Source organism: Trichechus manatus, unplaced genomic scaffold (genome assembly GCF_000243295.1).
Source record: "Trichechus manatus latirostris isolate Lorelei unplaced genomic scaffold, TriManLat1.0 scaffold00004, whole genome shotgun sequence".
Taxonomy (NCBI): domain Eukaryota; kingdom Metazoa; phylum Chordata; class Mammalia; order Sirenia; family Trichechidae; genus Trichechus; species Trichechus manatus.
In genome coordinates, this window is record NW_004443940.1 from 34,544,959 (window position 1) to 34,565,347 (window position 20,389).

Sequence of the window (20,389 nt, forward strand, 5' to 3'; positions counted from 1 at the left end):
GGGCTCGGAGGGACCCATCAGATAGCTCAGCCGGGGCACCCTTAGCTGGAGCTCGGAGGGAAGAGAGACAGTGAGCCCCCTCGCGATGCCGGCACGCACCTCTTCTTCAGGTCCTTTGTGAGCCCACTGAACAGCTTCTCATTAGCCACCTCCTCCGGGGCCCCTTCTTTCCCCATCTCACTGTGGTTTGCCTAAAAGAAGGACATTTACACAGCAGACACTTAGGGCCAGTGCATTTTTGAGACAGCAAAGTACGAAGCTGTATCTCCGAAAAGACAAGTCTACATCTGAATGAAAGCAGGGTATTTTCCTTCTTTCTGAAGAAAAAGCATCCATATAAAGGGAAGCAGCGCCCGTGTCTGGACTACGACACCCACGTTTACCTACTGATGCCAACCGTGGATGTCAGTGACCAGTAAAACCCTGGAAAAGGGGAAACTGCAAAGAGGCTTCGAGAGTTCCGGGGGAAACAGGAAATAATAAAACAACAACGAAAGGCCATGATCATTCATCGCACCGACTGGACTCCCCAGTGAGGGGTAGCACAGAACGCAGTCTGAAAACCGACGCAAGTGCTCCACTCCAAGATGATACCTTGCTGCCTCCTTGCGAGTGGGCAAGTATTTATGAAGGAATACCGTGTCTGGGATTTACATTACAATAACTTAGAATATGTACACGGGGAGGCGCAGGGGACAGAGCTGGTGACAGTACAGATAAAACATTGCTAACTATTAGACATAGGAGTTCACTATACTCTTCTCTCCACTGTTTTCCCCACTTTTGTACATGTTTGAATATTTTCATAATAGCTTTTTGCCCCCTTAAAGAATAAACCCTTATTAACCAGAATTCCTGAGAAGTAAGGTATCATGAGTCTCTTAAAGGTTAAGCAGAACCCTCTCCCACTTTTTGAAAAGCACATCTCTCTTAAAACATGTGCATCCCATTCGGTTTTGGTTGATAAAAACCCTGTGAATGTGACTGAGGCTTTATCTGATACCCTGTGTACAGCTCAGGGTCTTCCAAGGAATCATGAACTTTCACTTCTCAGGCAGCAGGAGAAGGTATGAGAGCATGGGCTGAGTGTGGATAACTCAAAGCATTCCCTGAGCGGATGGGTACGGAAGGGGAGATGGCAGGGTTCCGCTAGCTGAGAGCCCCACTTAGCTGGACTTAGTTAATCAAGGTAATCTCCTTTCTCTAAAGGAGAAAGAGACAATCTGACAGCACAATACAGATTTTTTTTAAACTACGTTCTTACTTAAAATACATTCTCTGAATCAAAATTATTAGATCAAAGTGTAAAACGTCTTACGGCACCTGAGATGTAGTTATAATTTGCTTTCCAGAAGGGTCATATGTCAACGTAAGTTGCTGTCAGTACTCCAATATTTTCTTCAACCTCGGTACTGAACAACATAGTTTAATTGCTAAAACTGCTGTTATTTTTAAAGCAACATAAAGATGTCTTCTTTTTTTGTTTCCAGCAAGGCTGAATAATTTCCCCTTCGTCTTGCTTTTGTGTGAACTGTCTGTTCATGTACTTGGTCCATTTATCTTTTAGAGACTCGATGCCTTCCTTACAGTTCTGAATGAACGCTTTCTGTATGAGAGCTACTGACCCAATCACGGAATCCCAAGACTCTTGGAAACCAGCCACTCCAATGCCTGCACAATGAGGCATCTTGAGATGAGTGGAAACCCCGGTACCTCTGCATCTGCTTGCTTCTTTGAGAACTCGGTCAGCAAACTCCACATACTCTGCTTCAGCTTCTTCATGTCCATCTTTTTGGCAGTCTTGGCATAATGGATTTCAATTTTATTTACCTGAAATAGGTATATGACAAAGGAAAACTCATTAGATTCCATCACATCAACTCACTGTGAAAATGTAAGCCTGGAGTTCAAATAAAGAAGGAGGCCGGTTCAGAGCAAGGCGTTCTAGAGCTCTCTGTGGATACGCTAGAGTCGAGTCCCTCATCTCAAATCGAATTTCTTTTTGATCAAGTGCAATCTACCTTAAGCCTAAGGTGGAATTCCACTGTAAAAGCAACAAGCGAATCACAACATATATGAAAGCAGCAAGTCTGTCACCTGATGTGGACTACACAGATGTGTACCGCATACTCATTTAACACAGACTGAATCTGGCCAAGATTCTCCAGGGCCAAACAGCTAGCCTGACTCAATTAGTATAAGCTCATTTTCTCTGCCTGCAGCCTTCACTCACACACTGTACTTGGGACGGTTCCGTCCCAGTCACATGGCTCATCAAGGATTTTGGAGAGACGATCAGTTCTACAGAAACCTAACTAGCATCAGTTCACTCCCTACCGTCCTGTTTGAGACCCAGCCACTCGGACAGCCACAGGTTAAACTTGAGAAGAAAACCAAAATCAAGCTGAGACCGGCAGGCCTCCCAGAGGAGGCAAAATAGACAGACCTCAGGGGAATGGTGTAGTTCTCGGCGGCTCCGTCCTTACCTTCTGAGGCTCGGCCACCAGCTCTGACTCCCCATAGGTCATGATGTCCAATCCTTGGACTTCGGGGGTGTCATTGTTCTCTTGCATTGTCTTAGGTGGATGGCCAGGACACAGTGTGAGGTCAAAGGCCCCAGTTGGTCCCACAAATAAGTTGTCTGACTCTTCATAATCACTGTCAGCAGCCTGGGCAAGGAAAACAGCTCTTAAACATTTGGCAGAAGCTGTCCAAAGGGGCTGCGAAATGTCCTTACGCAGCAGGGAGAGGGCATCCCGACAGTGCATGAAGTGGGTCAAGCCTAGGATGACTTCTAGGTGCCTAGGTTCTCCTCCCACATAACCCAGCTAGGGTGGTGTCTGCCACCCACCTGGAGATCTCTAGGCAGGGAGTTAAAAGGAATTTAATCATCATAACTGCCATCACGCTCCCTTTGGCTTCTGACCAATTTAGGATTTCATTTTACCAGACGCATTCCTGAAACCTGAGGGATCAATCACTGACTCAGTTCCCTGATGAACATTACCCCTCACTCAGTGAGGACACAGAGATCCAGAGGCTGCCCAGACGCTGCGCCTCACTGTGAGCCTGCAGACCAGCAGCACAGGCATTGCTGGGGGCCACCCAGAGCGAAACCCTAGAATCTCAGGAGGTGGGGCCCGGAGTCTGTTTTAACAGGCTTCCCAGGCGATTCTAATTTTTAATAATAACTTTAAATTAATAATTATGAGATAACTATTAATCATCAGATCACTGTTTTCATGATCACATGTAACCATTTTTTGCAGGCTCCCCAGGCACTAAAGCTGAGGAAGCATCGTAAAGAGGGCAGTCTGGATTGTCACTAAGACACAACAGCTAATGCTCCTCTAAACAAGGTGAACACACTCCTCCCCAAGGCCTTTTCCCTCTCCTCATGTACAGGGGCACAGGTGAGGCTCACGCGTACGGAGATTACCTTGTGGGATGGGGAGTGGTCTGCACAAGTTCGCAGCGTGAGAACCAAAACCCAAGCTGGACGCCTGGCTTCAGGCCCACTCCAGCCATCATTTCCCCTTTACATCACACCCCCTTCACATGTCTGTCTGTGTTGTCTCCCTAGCCAGAATATGAGCTTCTAAGAACAGGAAGCGTGTTTTATATTCTTTTGAAATTTGTAAGACAAGGCGAGTGCTTTTCACACGCTAAAAGCTCCATCCATAAGTGGAGGGATTGACCGGGGCATACCAATTCACTTACGCACGTAAGGCCTGAGGGAAGGCAGGCCAAGGCTGAGGCTTCCCCAAGGCTGAGGCTTCCCCTCAGCTCTGCTCAGCTCCCTGACGCCTGAGGCAGGGCTGACCCTGCGCCCACAAAACTCTCGCCTGATTCAGAATGCCCTACATCCTTCCACCATGTAGGGAGAACGGGAGACAGGAAGCAGGAGAGCAACTCTTCTGCTTGGAAGGGGGACCGCGTGCTCGTCCTGTCACCTGGAGCCCGGGGCAGAAGTTGGAGGTGTCGTTAGGGTTGTTGTAATCATAGTGTCTGAGGTCTTCATACTGCTCAGCGCCTGCCCTCTGCTCCTGGGCCGCCTGAAAGAACTGCGCAGAAAGAACACGTTCAGAAAGCAATTTCTAGAAAAGCAGCTACTGAACTAGGCTGGGTGAACAGATCTTCGTCTCTGTGATCAGACTCCTCCTGGGACTACAGAAATTTAGAGTGACAAGGGGTGTCACAGGTCTCCAGTCCCATCAGCTCCCCCTGAGCCAGCCCTGAGCCAGCCCGCGGCGGGGTGGCGTGGCTCAGAACCTCTGCTCCTCCAGGAGACTGGAGCAGCTCCTTTTCTATCTGGTTGGCAGTACGGTCTTCCGCACACAACTTCATTTGGAAAATGGTTCCTTTATTAAGGAGCCCTGGTGGTACAGTGGTTACGCACTTGGCTGCTAACCAAAAGGTTGGTGGTTCAAACCCACCAGCCCCTCTGGGAGAGAAAGACATGGCAGTCAGCTTTCATAAATATTACAGCCTTGGAAACCCCATGGGGGAGTTCTACTGTATCATCTAGGGTCGCTAGGAGTCAGAATCAACTCGACGGCAGTGGGTTTTATGAAAAAACAAAACAAAAGCTGGAAATCCCTGTCTACAGCTTTCTGAAAGAAAGTCAACTTATTGTTTGAACAATTTTGATAGAAAACTCACTCCCTTAACTTACAGGCAGGCTGTCACATTCCCAGGTGTTAACCACTGTTCCCTACACGGCTAACGGGGGAAACACTCAGCTCTTCTCCCTGTAATTACACGCGTGGGTCATTGGTCCGCCTTCCACGGAACAAGTTTGCTTCCTCTTTTGGGAATGCCTGTTGACCACACATCTTCAAATACTCGCAGGCCCTTAGACTGGCAATTTTCACCTGGGGTGTGTGACTCTGCGGTGGGGGAGGTGGGGGAGGTGAGGTCGATGGTTTCTATGGTTTACAGATGCATGTTGAGTATGTTAATACAAACTTATACTTTGAAAAACAATCCCCCCCAAAAACCCTCACAATGTTTTTGTAATACAAACCCCAAAATAATATTAAACAATCAATATTTATTTAAGAAATGCACACATTCTTCCACTGGTCCTCATGACACAATCTCGAAATCCCTCTCCGTTTGGAATACTCACTCTCTCTGAGCACACTCTAAATTGTCCACACTCTACAAGGAATGTTTTCCGGAGGGGTACAGGGTCCCACTTACGCATTACCTAGCCGAATCATCCTTCAGGATACTGAACAGTGGTTCATCTGTGCGGCACCCCGCCATGCCTGTGTTTAACGGTCACTTTCCTGGGGCAGCTCTGAACTTCCTGAGATCTGTCACAGATGTGTGCTTGGCACACCTATACTACCCTCCTTGTCACTGTGGGTTTGTTCCTACACTGTGATGATGAGTGAGGAAACGTGGGTTGCATAAAGCGTCGAACTAGTGAATCCACAAATTTAACGAGAAAGTGAGTCCAGGAGCAATTAAAAAACATGAAGACCCCCCTGCGTTTCAGCGTGTGGGCGTCAGTGTCCCGCGTTCTAAACAGTTAAGGTGTTTCTGACCCTTTAATGTACATCTATCTTAGAAGCTTCTCCCTTTAGCTGATTTAATCCCTTACCCACTGAATCTCCCGGTAACGTCCCTCGGCTAACACATACCCCTCTTGCACTCTCTCCTTTCCCTCAGAGGCCCTGGCGGGCAGTCATACCTGATAGCTCCTGGTGGCACACTGGTTAAGCGCTCAGCTGCTAACCAAAAGGTCGAAGTTCAAACCCACCCAGCAGTGCCGTGGGAGAAAAGACCTGGTGATTTGCTCCCATCAATGCGACAGCCCAGGAAAGCCTATGGGGCGGTTCTGCTTTGTCCTGTAGGGTCGCTACGAGTCGGAGTGGACTTGACCGCACACAACAACAATATGCTCTAAGCAGGTCTAACCACGACAGAGACTCGCAGGGCCCAACGAGCAGCCTTACCCTGACACCGGGTTTGAGGTGCAGCTGGACGAGGTTGTTGGTCTCATAGAGGAAATCTGTCGGAAGGGTGGTGCTTTTCCAACTCTGGTTCTCCAAAGTGGACTTGCTCAGGATAGTGGCGGCCTGGTCATAAAGGAGAAAGTGTGTCTGACTCCTCTTTACTAAGAATGGTCAGAACATCTTTTTCTTGAAGGAAAGTGGAGAGAGTTTGGACAGCACTGGGCTGTCTGGGTGGTACACACGGTTAACACACGTGGCTGCTAATTGAAAGACTGGAGGTTTAAGTCTACTCAGTGGCAGCTCGGAAGAAAGACCTGGTGATCTACTTGGAAAAAACCAGTGATTGAAAACGCCATGGAGCATGGTTCCTCTCTGACACACATGGAGTTGTCAGGAGTGGGGAGCCGACTCGACAGCAACCGTGAAGTTTGCCCTTAGAGATCCCAGAGCTTCGCGTGAAAAACTGATTCTGCTATAGACACCATTTCCCTTAGGACGAACTGGATGCTTTCTGCCACTGAGTCTGGGACTACTTCTCAATCCCTCCAGGGACTAAGGGAGAATGAAACCGTTTGTTTACTATAAGAGTTAAATTCCTCATGAATTTTAAATCTGAAGGGGAAGAGGAGTACAAAAAGTGATTTAAGAAAGCACAAATGCTAATAAACGCAGCACAAACCTTTGTTTTTCGAAAATACACATCAAAGTCAATATCATCTTCAAAGTCGATATCAAAATCTTTCTTTGTACTTTTCTTTTTGTTCTCTGATTTTGAGGAAGCATCTTCTGCAGAAATGCATGCAGATGTCAGTACTCTGTGGCCTAAATCATTTACTTATCTCACAAAACCTATGGACAGCCTTGTCAGCCACAAGACAGCATGTGTGTCTGAGCATAACAGTTTAAGAAAGGTAAGTCATATATATGTCCTAGATTTGTAATTTATTTTTGCTAACAAAACACAATAAAAAACATATGCTAATTAATTTCTTCCTTTCAAAGAGAATGCAAAACACGCAACGCCAGCCTAGCCCTTCAGAGGTCTGCAGAGCATGGCCTTGTGCAGTAACGCACGTGGGCACGCCGAAGCCTGGAGGTCACTCCCACCTACTGCCGTCTGGGGTCGTGTGGATGCTAGGGAGCAGTACAAGGACACAAGCCCACCTGTCCTGACTCAGGTACTCACACTGCCCACTCAGAGGACCCAATCTCAACTGACCCTTCGTCCCAGGCAGACCAGCTGACCAGCCAACCAGGAGGCTGCTTGTCTGTGTGCTTCGCCAGCTTAGCAGATGGCGCAGCCGCGCAGCGACGGGCACTTCCCTTCCCTGGCTGACTGCTGACCGGCTGGTCAGCTGCACTCTCTCTTCTCTTCAAGTCCATCTCCAAGTACGTACGTTTGTGTGGAGGTCTGAAGCGCCAGTGATCCGGGCCAGCCCACATCGACATGGTGCGGGGACTGAAATAGGAATACTCTCCAGGTTTCATGGACAGGAGGGGGCACATGGTCCTGATGTCTCCGTCCCCGAGGGGAATGACTTCTTTCCTGCAGCACACAGGACATGGGAAGGGGCTGACTCAAGAGAAGCTTGTGATGCAGCTGAAGGAGACTCCACCTACCCGCTTCTCCACAAATAAGCAGCACATCCAAGAGTAAGTCCAACGTACATACTTCACTAACAATCTCTTATTTTTCACTTTTCAAAGTGCTCTCACTTCTCAATTTCATGACAATATGTTCATGTCTATACCAGTACTTTGGATGTTTCAAAGTGCTTCATCAAATGAAAGTCTACCCATTCGAGAGACAAAAAAACAGAGGTACAGAGAAACTGGGCTTTCACATAAAACTACACAGCTGTAAAACGCCAGGGCTGGCGGTTGGACACAGTTCCGTGAATTCCAGCCTTGGGGTCTCCACAGCAAGGCTTCCTGCCACGCAGGATAATCCCTCATTCCTTCACTACTCTTCATAAGTGAGGGCACCTACAGACACTGCTGCCGTTCCTACTAGACCTGAAAAAAGACGTTACTCTAACTTACATCTTTAGCCTCCCGAACGACGGCAGCTTACAACCTGTCTTAGGTCATCCAGCTTCATTCTTTGCTGTCTGGGAAGCGTATAACTGACCCGTCTAGCACGGAGGCTTGTGTTTGGTTTGGCTTTTCCCTTTTTCTACAAGGTAGTAGAATGTACTGGTAGCTTTATCCTAAGGCCTCTGACTTGTTAGAAAACACGTGAGTGCTGCTCCGCTGCCCTCTGAAGGAGAAGGTAACAAGGAAACTTCCGACAGACGCGGCTTTACACTTGTGTTGAGCGACCGATCTAAACCCCCTGTATGTCAAGCCCGGTTGAGAGTTAATTAACAAAGCTTTAAAAGGGGACTTTGATTTAATCTACAGTTTCATCTTTTTTTTTTTTTAAACCAGGAAATTGTATTTAGACTGTATCTGTATATTTACTGGGTAATTAAGACTTGATTTTTAAAATTAAAATACACTGGTCTGTAAGACCCAGTGATACAGCAGCCTGGTGCCCAGCCCGCGCTATTAAGTAACAAACACAGCGCACTCTGAACTCCACAGGGAGAAAGAAGGGGGCGTCAGGAGCAACCCCACTAAATTCTCACAGATCTTCTGTGAAGTGCTGGCTGTCAGGCTGGGGCTTTACTGAGAACGTAGAAGCAAAGTACTCAGAGCTTGGCTTCCACTCCCCGAAGAGTCTGCGGACCAGGTTCTGGAGGCCTGGATTCTAGCCGTTCAGGGAGTCCTTCCACATGCAATGCTGCAGGGCAGGCACCTGCTAGGCCCAGTCCACCACTCCGCCACTCACCCGATCCACAGCCGCCGTTTTCCAAGGCCTGCCCTCCACCGAGCTTCTCTAATGCCCTAGGGGGAACGCTTCATTTCCCAGTCACAGGCGCCCCCTGCCCTTTAGCACATTATCCGAAAGCCTGTGGCCGTTTCCTAGCACATCACCCAGCACGCAGCAGGATGCCTCCCCACTCTTGCACGCGTGGAGCAGGCTGTGCTCTGGGCCTCAACCACCGACTACATCTTCAGCCACAGCGAGCACCTCACAGGACGCACCACAGAGGAGTCAGCTAGGAAACACGCTCCACCACAGCAGGAAAAGGCGGCATGCAGAACTGCCGAGACACAAAGCACTTTTATCAGATACTTCAGGAGGCACGGAGCCCTGGTGGCAGAGTGGTTAAGAGCTCAGGCTGCTAACCAGAAGGTTGGCAGTTTGAATCCCCCAGCTGCTCCTTGGAAACCCTACAGGGCAGTTCTACTCTGTCCTATAGGGTTGCTATGAGTCAGAATTGACTCAATGGCAACAGTTTTTTTTTCTTTTTTGGTCCCTGTTAACATACGTGCACAAAGAGCTCCATGTCTCAACACTGTGCGTGGCTGTTGAAGTGCTGCCACCGGGAGCACCCTACAGAACACTAAAACCACTGCCGTCAAGCCGACTCCAGCTCATAGCGACTGCAGAGGGTTTCCGAGGCTGTAAATCTCGATGAGAGCAGACTCACATCTTTCTCCTGCGGAGCTGCTGAGGGTTCGAACCACCAACAGTTGATTGCTTGAACCACTGCGCCACCAGGCTCCTTACAGAACACTGGTGTTTACAAATCAGCATTTGCCCCACCCTACCTCGAGCTGGAGAGGCCTTAACACTCCTTCAGGACCGTCCACAGTGGCTGTCAACCCCGGGTGCACAGTAGTCCCCCAGGGAAATTTCAAGTAACAGTAAAGCAGTGCCTGGCTCACTGCGGAGACTCATTTAACTGGTCGGGGTGGGGCCTGCACATCAAAGTGCAGCCAGGATCGGCTAGAAGGGCTGAGTGACTCCCACTTCCACCACCGTACCTGACCTCTCTAGCCTGTGTCCTCATCTGTAGAACAGGAATAGCAGGACCTAATCACAGGGTTATCGCAAGGATTAAGCAGTTATGCTTTATGTAAACCACGTGAAAGGCATGTGAAGGACTCGGCATAGGGTCCGGCACAAAGGCAGGCTAATGAGGAGCTCGATACGTGTCAGGTAGTACCATTATCATCTGCTCCCCATCTCTCAGTTTACGGACGAGAAACAAAGACCTCAGGGTGATGAGACTTGCCCTACATTGTTCACAGCGATTAGTGGTAGGGTCAGGTCTAGTTCAGTTCAAACGCTTACTGAGCTCCTGGTAGAGGCCCAGCACCAAGCCAAGGGTGGGGAACTGAAGGATGGACAAAACTCTAGACAGGAACCTAAACCTCCTGCCCCTAATACACTCCGGACGGCGGATCCTAAGATTTTGTTCTGTTTGGAACTGGGGAGAGAAATTTGTTCAAAATAACCAACAGAAGAAACCTCCCCCAACAAAATGGAAGTGACTGAAGCCTTCTGCTCTCAGCAGTTCCGCAGACGTCACCTCACTGTTTAGGAAGGGACAGCTCTTCACTGACATTTGACAAGGCTGTTAGAAGCACTTGTTCCACCAGCCTGCCCTCCCTTTGCTCACATCCTAGAAGATGTGACGGGAGCAGGGGCAAAGCCACGGCTACCTTCCTAGGACAGGTCGGGAGAGGAGGGTGCTGAAGGGCCTGGACGGGTAATTTTGCCTTAAGGTTCCAAATGTTCAGCCTCCCAAGTTTCTACCTCGATTTGAAGAGACATTATCAATTTAACCGTTTCCCACGTGGGCAGACAAATAGAGCTCAAGAAAGAACTCTCATCAAGCAGTGTTCTTACTGGGGTTTCTGCCTTGAACAACTTGTAAGGTTTTAACACCCTAAACCAGCTTGGCTGTGCTGACCCCAGGCTTGCAAAGCTGCTGTTACGGGTACGGGGTTACCAGAGGCACATTCATTTTCATCTCATGGCATCACCAGGCTCATTCAGGACCTCGCAAGGCCATCGGCACTAAAGGATTATGGGATCTCCCTTTCAAATCATATTCAAAATTAAAACAATGCTCATCTCTTAAGTACACATTGCAAGGACTAGCAAAGTTCTGATTTTTTCTTATGATGCTCACTAATGAAAAGTTTAAATTACTAAATAGCCAATCCTACCTCTCCAGCACTGATACGCTCAATTTTCTTTCTTTCTTAGGTTTCCCGGCTCTACTACTCCCTGTCTGGTAACGCCATCCTGCCTATCCCACCTCTCTGCTCGACCCGTCAGGCGGGAGCTGCTTTTTTCTGTAAGTGACAGATAAGCCCGTTGCTGTCCATAAGTGATACGGCGTGACGTAGCCAGGAGCCAGACCACGTGCAGTGTGTAGAAAGGGAGAGTGCTCTGTGCTCCCAAACAGCCACCTCCTGAGTAGCTCCTACAGCCCAGGTGTTTTCCAGCACTCACGTATTTTAGTTCTAACACTCATGAGCTCCTGCAGTGTCGCTGTTATCATTTGTGTTGGCCGAACCAACGTTCAAAGCCAGCGTGTGACCCTAGCATGAGTCAGAGCAGCTCAGCTATGCGCACAACACAACACCCAGCCAGCCAATCAGAGATGAAACTGGGCCGTCCCCGCAGGAAATCCGTCAGAACTGGTGGACAACTCGTGCGGAAACCTTTCCAAAGCCCTGAGACCCTTACTGGCAGCTCTGAGCTTGGCAGGGCTCCTTCCAGCTCCTGAACTCCTCCTGATTCCCAGCTGCGGTGTGCTCGGCTTCATCGCTGGCATAAAAGTCGTCCTCCAGGGGCCCATCAGGGTAGTCCCCACACTCTGCCTCCTCAGTCTCGGCGTTGATGTCAAAGACCTGGTCATTCTTCTTAAACTTGTCTACCAGGGCTGACACGGACTGCAGGGGACAGAGGAGGGTTCTCAGGGGTTCTCCTCACTGCCATCCCCACCCCTTCACCCCTGGAGGGACAGCCTACCCGTAGCACCTTCCCACCCTCCCAGGGCCAACGTCCTCATGGGAGTGAGCATGAGGAAGTCTACACTGTGGAGCACAGGATGGAGCCCCATTGTTGGCAGGCACAGTTCATAAAACTTGAGACAGGAATTCATATCCATTAGCTACATGTTTAGGGAAAACAACTTTCCACAGAGACCATTTATTTCTGCAGTTGTAGTTAAGTGGCGGCCATGCTGAAAATACAGAGGGAAGCTTCACACGTGACAATTTCTCAGGAAACGCTGCGCCAAGGGACTTAACCCCAAAGAGCAGGAAATTCCTGGAGCCTGACAGCAGCCCAGGAGAGCAGAGGTCACTGGGATAACCGAGAGTAAAATGCTCACCATGAACAGCAGTCCTGCCTGACCCTAGGGAAGCAGAGAAGAGGGGACAGGAAATTGACCCCAGAATTCATTCAGTTGTCTACTGGTCCTGCTGGGGTTCACAGCCCCAGCCCTCTCCCCCACAGGCTTCTGTGCCTGCAGAGGTGCCAGAGGAAATATTTTCTGTACTCCCAGCTAAACAGACATGATGCCACAGAGCTTGGTTCCCACTGGGCAGAACTAATCGTGGACCATCTAACCGAGACCTCGAGCCGTTGGAGACATGCCCAGTGCCCTTTCAGCCCAGAAGCTGACCACACCTCATTATGCGTCTCACTGTCCCATCGAGTGAACTGGAACCCAGCCAAGGAAGGGCAGATCTGGCGATCCTCGGCACACTGCTGCAAGGGAGCTGCAGACAACAGGAGAGCAGAGAGGATCAGAGGTGGACCCCGTACGTCCCTCATTCCTTTCAAAACGACACTGAGGCGCACAGCGGAGCTGAGAGGCGCACAGCTGCTTCATCACTGTCTGGCAGAGGCTCGAGTGCCAACCCTGACCGGGTGATGGCCGCAAGCCAAGCTCTACATCTCCAGTCACCCTCCTGGGAATGTGCTCATGCACAGGCATGACCACCCTCGACTTGGATTACACATAAGCATTCCGAGAATTGGTAAAATACTAGGGTAGAAATCCTGACGGACAGACCTTTTGTTTCGAAACAAACTGCGTGCACTATGCCGTGGTCAGGAAATCAAAAGCTCCTCCTTACAGCGCGCTCAGAACACATCCAGTCCCGTAATGCCTTTTATTTTTAGTCCCAAACCAAACTCACTACAGATCACCCACCTCAGAGGATCAGAGGTCCGGTTTAGAGTGTATAAACTTGGAATAGATTGTTTGCACAAACCATACACTTAGCACAGATTAGACAGGAATAGAAAGGACGGGAATGGCACTGGAACATTCACCCAGCCCCGGGGGACGAGGGTCAATCACGCGACACATAAAAGCGATTACATTCACTGTGCTGCGTCACAGCATCCTCAGGCGATCACCCCCAGAGCTGGGGCGGTGGGGAGTGGGGGGCGTGGAACAGGAAGGGGTGTTAAAATCCTTGGCAGGCCAGTATAAGGGGGCCCACGACAGGATGGGGCAGTTCTCAGGTGGCCACAGAGAACTCTGAAAACAGTTCACAACGCCCTCTTTTCCTCAGGACCCCTGTTCTGATGATAAACGAGAACAAGCCTTCTCGGGCTGGACAAGTCTAAACTCTGACACTTAGCCCAGGGCCCCAGTACGTGAGTGTGAGAACTCCAACTGTGGACATTTGAACTATGTGGCACAGAGACCAAGAGCGACGGTGAGCATGAGCTATTACGGGTTCAGATTCCACGCTGCAGAGAGGAAAAAAGTACTGCTTTGTGCTGGGCCCTCCCAAAAGGCACCTTCTGGGTAATTTAAACAAGCAAGCCAAGGGCATAATGGGCTGACTACATCTGCGGTTACAGAAAAACCTCCCTGGTGACTGGACGCTCTGGCAAGAGGCACTATCTGAACTTACCTTCTAAATCTGCCATTTCCACCCAACCTAAATCGGGCAACTCGTGAGGTTCTCCAGTGGAGAGAACCTGCAGGTCAGAAGGAAACAGCAGCTCACTTCTGTAGTCACAGCAGCGGAGGGTGGAGAGGAACACCCCTGCTGCGCTACACTCATCCAACGAGGCGGCAGTCTTCTGAAACATGGGGTCAATCTGAATACAAAAACAGAGAGGGAACCAAAGTAATCTTGAATCCACAACCAATGCCCATGGAAGCAGCAGTCAAGAAATCAAACTGCATATTGCATTGGGCAAATCTGCTGCAAAAGACCTCTTTAAAGTGTTAAAAAGCAAAGATGTCCCTTGAGGACTCAGATGCACTTGACCCAAGCCATGGTGTTTTCAATTGCCTCATATGCACGCAAAAGCTAGACAACCAATAAGGAAGACCAAAGAATTTATGCCTTTGAATTAGGATGTTGGCGAAGAATATTGAATATACCACAGACTGCCAGGAGAATGAACAAATCTGTCTGGGAAGAAGTACAGCCAGAATGCTCCTTAGAAGCGAGGATGGTGAGTCTTTGTCATGGGACATGTTATCAGGAAGGACCAGTCCCTGGAGAAGGACATCATACTTGGTAGAGTGGAGGGTCAGAGAAAAGAGGAAGACCCAACAACACCAACATAGTTGCTACGATCCCATTTGGGAATGGGCTTTCTTTGTTATGTTAATGAGGCAGTATTCGGGTTGGATGCGTCTTAAGTCAATCTCTTTGGAGATGTGAAAGCAGAGATGCGAGAAAATAGATGCCATGCCACATGAAGATCACCAAGGAACAGGAGATGAAAAGAGACAAGGACCTCCACCAGAGCTGACACAGAAAGCCTTCCCCTAGAGCCGGCACCCTGAATTTGAATTTCTAGCCTCCTAAACTGTGAGAAAATAAATTTGTTCGTTAAAGCCACCCACGTGTGGTATTTCTGTTCCAGCAGCACTAGATAACTAAGACACTGTGTCAGTCTGTTTGTTTAGCAAACCCCTCTCTTCCCTATCCCACTATACTCTGAGCCTCATCATTCCCATCTGCTATGAGGACAATTCCCATTTTATTGCCCTTTATTAGTTTATTTATTAATTACACAAAGAAGACCCAAGACCCCCAGGAGTCTACATTCCCCAGACTCTAGACCCTATACAACACTGTACATCCCCTTTTGACCCATCTCCCTCCAGACTCAGCCAGTCACCAGCAAACATTCCCTATGTTCCCTGCTTCCCTCCTGAAGGTTCCTCCACCTTCTTGCTCTCACGCATTCTCAATGGGGGCAGTAACACCCTCAAGGAGGTGAAAGCTGGTTCTTGCTGGCAGTGAAAAAAAACTTAGATATTACAATAATTTGTGGCTCTTCAAACTTCAACCCGACTCAACAAAATCTTATTCCTCAGTATTTAATTTCAAGGAACAACATGTCTGGAGGTTCTGAGGAGGCACAATAATGAAAACAGGAAGCACGGTGCTCCCCCAGGATGCTGCCGCCCCTGCAGCCCTCTCCCCTCTCCAGTGAGTTGTTTTCTCTCCCAAGGCCCTCCAACCACTGGGCCTACAACTGAGGTAGACGATTTCCTTGCTCCTCATGCAGCTTCCAGACTAGTCTCCTTCCCAGTTCCCAAAAACCCTCACCTTTGAATACAACATCAGATTCTGCCACCCTCTTTCCATCTGTGTTGTAGTAACCTTCCGATCCCCTGGTCACACTTCTGCACCCCTTCTATGAAGACTGAGTATTAGCTCCCAGCTCCTTCCTATTCTTCAACTGTACGCCTGTCATAATTTGGGAGGATTTCAACATCCATCCAGTTCTCTGGCCTCTCAGCCACTTGACAACCTCTCCCTCAATGCTCTTGTCCACCACCCTAAGAACTCTACATCTCTGAGGTCCTAGCAAGGCCCCGACGCCTTAGTCCCCTCAGCCTTTCACTCCCTTGCCTGTTCCCTGAATTGTCATTAACCAGGACTGCAGTTGCTCCATAAGCTCAATTCCAAGTGCCCCTTTCTGAAATGACCTCCTGTCTTTCCAGCGTATGCCTTCTTGTCTGCAACGCCAAGTCTCTGACCCCCACCGGGAGCTACAATCTACTAACTGTATCACTTTCCTGTCCCTCACTCCCTCCCGTCTTCCCAGCTACAATTCCACGAGCAATGATTGTAACCACTTCCTTGCACGCGGTTTTCACTCCAATGCCCCTTGCTAGCTGTGTCACATTCACCCAGCGGGACACACTCCTTTGTTAAACCCAACCTCCTGCCCACTTCATGCTTGCACCCACACAGCTCATCATGGCTGGGAAGGACGAAGTCACGCTGACTGGTCTCACTTTACATCTGTCTCCACCACCCTCAAGTGGACCCTGTGTGTTGTCTGGCCACCAGGCTGTTTCCCTAGTCCACTCCTTGCCCACCTTCCTGGAGGACTCTTTCCACGTTCCTCCCCCACATTCCCTGCCAGCTGATGACCTGGCTTTCTATTTTACTGGAGGGGAACAAGACACCACCACAAAAGGACATCCCCAAGGCACTCAGACTCACGCGCGCACACTCAGATGCATCCCCTCCCAGCTGCTGGTACTCCTCAGCCCACCCACCTGAACTGTCCACTCCTCTCTCTCCTTACCTGCTCGCTCCAGCACCTCTCCCTCCTTGTCTACATCATCAGTAATTACTCCTCCACTAGACACAGTTGCCATCAACAAGTCAACAAGCTGTTAATCCTCGCATTAAAACAAACACCTCTTGGCTTTACTTCCTCCTCCATTTGCCGCCCCATTACTCTGCTTCCATCTATGGCGAAAGTCTTCAAAGGACCTGCCTGTTCTCAGTGTCTTCATTCCTGTCCTCCCATCATTCTCTCCCCGTTTATCATGAAAATTTCAAGAGGTCACAAGGCTGCTGGGAGGGCGAAATGAGTCATCACAGGCCAATGGCTTAGGGCAGCTCGTGGCACCAGGAAGCACACAGTTAAATGTTAGCTATCATTGCTGCTGCTTCTACTAGGAAACAAAATTAATTTTTTTATCAATCAGGTTTCTCAGCAATTTGCCATCTTTTTCTACTTCATCATTCTGCTAGAGTGAGGGAAGAACAGGGACTTAGCACCTTCAATCTTCACTATAAAGCTAAAGGTGATAACGCAGGGATGCCAGGTGAACACTGTAGTCCTCTGAGGCTTACACAAGCACGTACCCACGAAGCAGCTCAGCCCTGCCAAGCACCAGACCCTGAGATTCTGAATCAGTCAGAGGCCACACTGTGCACACAGCTCCTCACCTCACACTTCCGATCCGCTTCGGAGATGTTGAGGTTGTTCACGTTCTGCTCGATGGTTCTGTAGGAGTGCTTCTTCTTTGGCTTCGGCGCCTTTTTGTTTGTTCCCACTTCGGAAGCACTTCCATCTAAAGGAAGAAGGAATAAGATTGTGGAGTGTGAAGACTGCTTTGGAGCATATAACTGAATTTGTTATCATCAATTCAAGTTCTTCAAAACCCTAAAGAGTGGTCATAATTTAAACATGTACAACTCACTCAAAGCAACAGGTACATCTAATCTGCAGCTTAGGAGAAATCTAACTACAGTGAAACCTGCGAGAGCCGGAACTCCACAGGACTGCCTTGTTTTTCCCGGTCTGGCAAGTTTTCCGCCTCTGACAGGGTGTGGTCTTACTGCTCTTCTGTCACTCTCTATTGTGGAAAATAGTTGCGTTTTCCTTCTCTGACAGGTTTCTGCCTTACACAGGTTCCGGCTTTCACAGGTTTTACTGCGCTAGATTAATTGTTTGGCTTCTAATGCAAGTCGATTTCCACAGACCCCACATCCGAAGCAACCTGGTTGGTGATTTTACTCAACCTTGTCGAAATAAGATCTAAAAGCTTTTATAAGGCCTTTCTCTTTTTCCAAGAAAAATAACTCATGTTTGAGTAACTTCTCATGCAAGACCATATCCAATTCTGAAAATGTCCATAAGATAATTGATTTCGTGTGACTTCGTTCCAGTAGATCACTCAAACAACTACATGCTACACCCTAAAAGCAGCCCATTAAATCCAAACCCCAATCTGCATACCTGCACCATGGCCCTCCACTTCTTCTGGGGCATCTTTGCCCAGTCCCCCAAGGACTCGGTACACGTCGGCATGAACAGCATCGACACGTACAGCATAGATCTTGGTGCTGGCATCCAGAGTGCCAGCAGCCACCTAGTCAAACAAGCAGAGTTACACTCATGAGGATGTTCGAAAAGCTGCTTCTGAACTGGCAAAAATCCCATACCATTGGCAGCGAATAACCAGAACATAATACACAGGTATCTTCTCTGCATTTCATTAGGTTAGGAAATACCGTGATGTAGCTAACAATGTCTTAAACAAGAGAGGCTCTCATGTATTTGCAGAATTCTACTATTGTGTGATGATCAGTGGTAGAAACAGTCATCATTATTTCCAATGCAAAACAGGGGACATCCTTCTTACTTTAAAGTTTGTTGGTTCGGTGTCTTTCTGTTTAAGAATCTCTGACATGAAATCAATCAAGTGCAAGCCAAAAGCATTCTTGGTAGTGATTTTCTGAAAACAGAAAATTGCAGAAAGGTTTGTTATTTATAGCCTAGATTCATGTAAATAATGCTACCCTGAAGAGAAGAAGCTAAATTTTTATATAGGAATATCCTGTATCTCGCCACTGACCTGAATTCCCAGAAAACCCTGGTGACATAGCCAAATCCACATGTGTTCCTCCTCATTCTCAACGTCTACACAGGGAGAGCACAAAATTCCTGAGTGTCCATGGTGTGCAGGACCTGTTCTAAGTACTGCATACAAAGGGACTCAGTCACCTCAGAACAACTCTCTGAGGTAGGTACTAGTCTCGTCCTCACATGAAGGGACTCAGTCACCTCAGAACAACTCTCTGAGGTAGGTACTAGTCTCGTCCCCACATGAAAGGACTCTCAGTCACCTCAGAACAACTCTTTGAGGTAGGTACTACTCTCGTCCTCACAGGAAGGGACTCAGTCACCTCAGAACAACTCTTTGAGGTAGGTACCAGTCTCATCCTCACAGGAAGGGACTCAGTCACCTCAGAACAATTCTCTGAGGTGGGCAGTAGTCTCGTCCTCACACGAAGGGACTCAAGTCACCTCAGAACAACTCTCTCAGGTAGGTACTAATCTCGTCTTCACAGGAAGGGACGCAGTCACCTCAGAACAACTCTCTGAGGTAGGTACTAGTCTCGTCCTCACACAAAGGGACTCAGTCACCTCAGTACAACTCTCTGAGTTAGATACTAGTCTTGTTCTCATTTGACCTGAGGACCCTGAGGCAGAGTGGCTGGGTAACTTGCCAAGGTCACACAGCTTGGAAGTGGAAGAGACAGGATTCCAACTCAGGCAATCTAGCTCCAGAGCTCACACTATTAACCTAAGCCATCCTGCCTATCCAGATACACTGCAGGTGGTGGCAACCTGGCGGGGGCACCAAAGGTCCACAAGAAACAGTAAAAACATCGAAAAACATCAACATTAAGAGCCACACACCTTCTACATTTGTTTGCCAACTGCGCCCCATTATTTGTGTAAAAATGCAGTACACAATTATGATCAATCATGCATTCTCTATAGAATCAAGACAAAACCCCCCTGCAATCAAGTTGCAAAATCTCCAATGATAAGCCAGCAGATACTCACATTTTCCGTGGACAATCTGATACAGGTGGAGTAATGCTCTGTTATCTGTGTGTTTGTAAACTTGGAAATTGTAGCTGAACTGTCAATACTCCTAAATTGAAAACAAACACAGAAAACTCTAGCCAGGATCCATGATCCTGTGACTTTTCCAAACCCAGGCCCACAGCGGTATCGTGGAGATGCAGGACACACGCTACCCACGTCACAGCGGCTCCCCGAGGGAGCCAGCCCAGGAACACGCTCACCTGCTGGAGGGAGAGGCCAGCGCATGAGGCGAGTCTGTGCTGAACTGCAGGTCAAAGACCCTGGAGCGCCTCCGCTGCAGTCGCTCCTTTTCATCATCGTTCTGAGGAAAGTCTTCAAGGATCGGGGTGCCAGGGGTATTGAGAGGGGCCTTCCTGGGCAGAGGCATCGCGAACGTCCGTTCCGACGGTGAGGCGGCACTGTGGGGGTGTCCCCGGGTCTCTGAAGCAGCGTTGTTGATTGGGACTGACGGCAATAGAACAAAACACTCGCTCAAGCAAGCTCCAACAGAACCTTCCTCTATCTGAACGGGGTGTGGGGCGGGCCACGGGGCCGGGGGCCACTGCACCTGCCCTGCAAGTGTCTTTTCCGACTCTACTGCTCTGTGACTAGAACCTCTACCCTGGGTTTCTGGGAGGGTGATCTGCTGCTTCCTTGCCGATTGGGGACAAAAATCCACTTGGTGGCTATTTATTATGAATGATATAAAGAGGGACAAGATAAAGTTCTGCTTCTGATAAGCTCACAGACTCCTGGAACAACAAACGTATATAGCACACAATGCCAGGCAAGGGAGAGGCAGGTGCTGAGACAAGGGTGCGGGACAGTCTAATGCCAGCTCTGCCATATCTTGGGGGGAGACAGAGAATAAGCAAAATAAATAGGTAAAATAAGTAGT

General features: G+C 48.8%; 1 protein-coding gene across 1 annotated transcript in view; it reads right to left on the minus strand.

Annotated features, from left to right (window-relative positions):
- NCAPH (non-SMC condensin I complex subunit H) overlaps positions 1–19,869 on the minus strand; it is a 22,085-nt gene extending 2,216 nt beyond the window's left edge. The window contains exons 1-15 of the mRNA XM_004369341.2: positions 19,713–19,869; positions 19,468–19,558; positions 18,257–18,349; positions 17,851–17,983; positions 17,058–17,182; positions 13,752–13,941; positions 12,508–12,599; positions 11,560–11,765; positions 7,364–7,512; positions 6,646–6,752; positions 5,967–6,089; positions 3,954–4,064; positions 2,487–2,669; positions 1,714–1,830; positions 100–191 (exon numbers count right to left, since the gene is read on the minus strand). Coding sequence (XP_004369398.2) covers positions 100–191; positions 1,714–1,830; positions 2,487–2,669; positions 3,954–4,064; positions 5,967–6,089; positions 6,646–6,752; positions 7,364–7,512; positions 11,560–11,765; positions 12,508–12,599; positions 13,752–13,941; positions 17,058–17,182; positions 17,851–17,983; positions 18,257–18,304 — 1,676 coding nt within the window. The 5' untranslated portion in view covers positions 18,305–18,349; positions 19,468–19,558; positions 19,713–19,869. The remainder of the gene's footprint in view (positions 1–99; positions 192–1,713; positions 1,831–2,486; positions 2,670–3,953; positions 4,065–5,966; positions 6,090–6,645; positions 6,753–7,363; positions 7,513–11,559; positions 11,766–12,507; positions 12,600–13,751; positions 13,942–17,057; positions 17,183–17,850; positions 17,984–18,256; positions 18,350–19,467; positions 19,559–19,712) is intronic.
- Between the last annotated feature and the right edge of the window lie 520 nt (positions 19,870–20,389).